Here is a 2,632-nt window from a genome sequence, read left to right as displayed (position 1 = left end):
TTCCTTCCTTCCTTCCTTCCTTCCTTCCTTCCTTCCTTCCTTCCTTCCTTCCTTTCACTGTAGTGAAACACTATGACCAAAAAGCAAGTTGGAGAGGAAAGGGTTTATTTAGCTTTCATTTTCAGATCATAACCCATTATTGGAGGAAGTCAGGACAGGAACTCAAGCAGAGCTGGAACCTGGAGGCAGAGGCTGATGCAGAGGCCAAGGAAGGGTATAGCTTACTGGCTTGCTTCCCATGGCTTGCTCAGCCTGCTTTTTTATAGAACCCAGGACCACCAGTCCAGGGATGGCTTCACCCACAATGAGCTAGACCCTTCCCTATTGATCACTAACTGAGAAAATGCCTTGCAGCTGGATCTCATGGAGGCATATCCTCAACTGAGGCTCCTTCCTCTCTGATGGCTCTAGCTTGTGTCAAGTTGACACACAAAAGCAGCCAGTATAAGGGCTCATCCAAGAACCTCATCCGTGGTCTCCCCAGTACACTGTTCTTGTGTAGAAGTTGACTGTGCCAGAAGTTGAGCTCAGCTGGTGATCACAAACCTCTGCTGGCTAAAGGCTGTGGAGCAGCTCAGTTGTAGATGACTTGTTTGGTCTGATTTCCATGCTTAGCACTCCAAGACCAAAAGAAAAACACTTGACCTAGGACCTGGAGAGCTGTCTCAGAGGTTAGGAGCTTGTATGGCTTACAGCTCTGGTAGAGAACTGGAGTTTGGTTCCCTACACTGGGATTGGCTCACAACTGCCTGTAACTCCAGTTTTGGGATATTTGTCACCTCTAGCTTCTATAGGTACTGCACTCATGTGCATGCCTTCCATAGCCATATCATTACAAATAAGCATTAAAAACAAACAAACAAACAAAAAACCCCCACAAAACTCTAAGACAGCACTTGATCAAGTAGACTCCCAGGATTCTGAAGACAGCTTTGACAGGGTCCTCCTGTCTGGACACATTCAGGGTCCAGGACAGGGAGGCAGTGTGCTGTCCTAACCCAAGGTCCTGGTTCCTTCTCTCTGTAGACTGGGCCACCTTTGCTGTGGGTCCAGGCCATGGAGTTCAGCTGCGCTCAGGTCGCCTGCTTGTTCCTGCTTACACCTATCGCGTGGACCGTCGGGAGTGTTTTGGCAAGATCTGCTGGACCAGTCCCCACTCCTTGGCTTTCTACAGTGATGACCACGGAATCTCCTGGCATTGTGGAGGCCTTGTGCCCAACCTGCGCTCTGGAGAGTGCCAGCTGGCTGCCGTGGATGGTGACTTCCTCTACTGTAACGCCCGGAGCCCTCTGGGTAACCGTGTGCAGGCACTGAGTGCTGACGAGGGCACTTCCTTCCTGCCAGGGGAACTGGTGCCTACACTGGCTGAGACTGCCCGTGGCTGTCAGGGTAGCATTGTGGGCTTCCCAGCCCCACCCTCCAGCAGGTCTCAGAATAATAGGGGGCCAATGGGTCTTGGGAATACTCCACATTCCCCATGCCTCTATCTCAGAGTAGAGTCTTCAGGAGAAGGGGCTGGAAGTTGGGTGCCCAGGGAGCCATTCTGCTACCCCCAGTTTCGGAGCCCAGAGAATCGTGGGCTAGAGCCTGGGACAGGTGGAGATAAGTCAGCCCAGACTCCAGAACTTTCAACGTCCTCTGCTTCTATGCTTCAGAGTCCCACGTGGCTGTTGTATTCCCACCCAGCAGGGCATAGAGCTCGGCTCCACATGGGAATTTACCTGAGCCGGTCCCCCTTAAACCCCCACAGCTGGACAGAGCCCTGGGTGATCTACGAGGGCCCCAGTGGCTACTCTGATCTAGCATTCCTTGGGCCTGTGCCTGGGGCATCCCCTGCCTTTGCCTGTCTGTTTGAGAGCGGGACTAGGGCTTCCTATGAAGACATCTCTTTTTGCTTGTTCTCACTGGGTGATGTCCTAGAGAATGTGCCCACTGGATTAGAGATACCCAGTCTCAGGGATAAGCCTCAGGGGCATTGCTGGCCCTCTTGATGGCTTGGCTCTCTGGCAGGCTCCTGGGGAGGAAGGGTAGCAGAGGAGGAGGCTAGGGGCAAGTCAGCATGTCCCTAGGACAGAGCATTGTCTCCTTCTTTCTGCTGGTGGGGCATGACTCACGAGGGAGCTTTCTGAGTGTGAATGAGAAATAAAGGGATTGCACTGTGTCTGTTTCTTTCCACATCAAAGCCTTGGGTCCCAGTACTCTAGCTCACTGCTCCTCTGATTGCCATGCACGTTTCTCACCCATCACTTTGCTCAGCTCTCACATTCCAAGGGTGCTTATCACGGGTGAAGGCAACAGAAACAGTGGGCATCACAGCACCTCTTCCACTACCTGCTGTCTGCAAACCCCAATCAATTTGTGCTGATGATTGACTGAGGTCTGTTCACTTTCTGAATTTCCAACAGAAGAAGCAGGTTGGGGAGCTAGCCTCCCCAGCTAGTAGGGAAGGAGCTTGATTTGAGCATATAGTTACTATAGGCACTTTAAAAAAAATCTTTTTATTTTGGTTTTTCTTAAGCTTCTACCTCCCTTCTCCACCCCAATCCCTTCCAACACCAGGTAGGAGAAACAGGTTAGTGGGGAGAGAGGGTAGAGTTCTCTTTACCTACTTTTGCTGTTGAGGGATGTAGTT

At 51.5% G+C, this 2,632-nt stretch overlaps 1 protein-coding gene across 3 annotated transcripts in view; it reads left to right on the top strand.

Annotated features, from left to right (window-relative positions):
* Neu4 (neuraminidase 4) overlaps nt 1-2,170 on the top strand; it is a 4,879-nt gene extending 2,709 nt beyond the window's left edge. For all 3 annotated transcript variants that reach the window (XM_055616785.1, XM_055616784.1, XM_055616782.1), the window contains exon 4: nt 1,027-2,170. In XM_055616785.1, the coding sequence (XP_055472760.1) occupies nt 1,027-1,991 (965 nt within the window). In that variant the 3' untranslated portion in view covers nt 1,992-2,170. The remainder of the gene's footprint in view (nt 1-1,026) is intronic.
* Nucleotides 2,171-2,632: the final 462 nt, after the last annotated feature.

The sequence above is a fragment of the Psammomys obesus genome, unplaced genomic scaffold (assembly GCF_907164565.1).
Source record: "Psammomys obesus unplaced genomic scaffold, mPsaObe1.curated_primary_1811, whole genome shotgun sequence".
Classification (NCBI taxonomy): domain Eukaryota; kingdom Metazoa; phylum Chordata; class Mammalia; order Rodentia; family Muridae; genus Psammomys; species Psammomys obesus.
The sequence above is the reverse complement of the archived record's forward strand: the minus strand, read 5'-3'. Positions and strand labels throughout refer to the sequence as shown.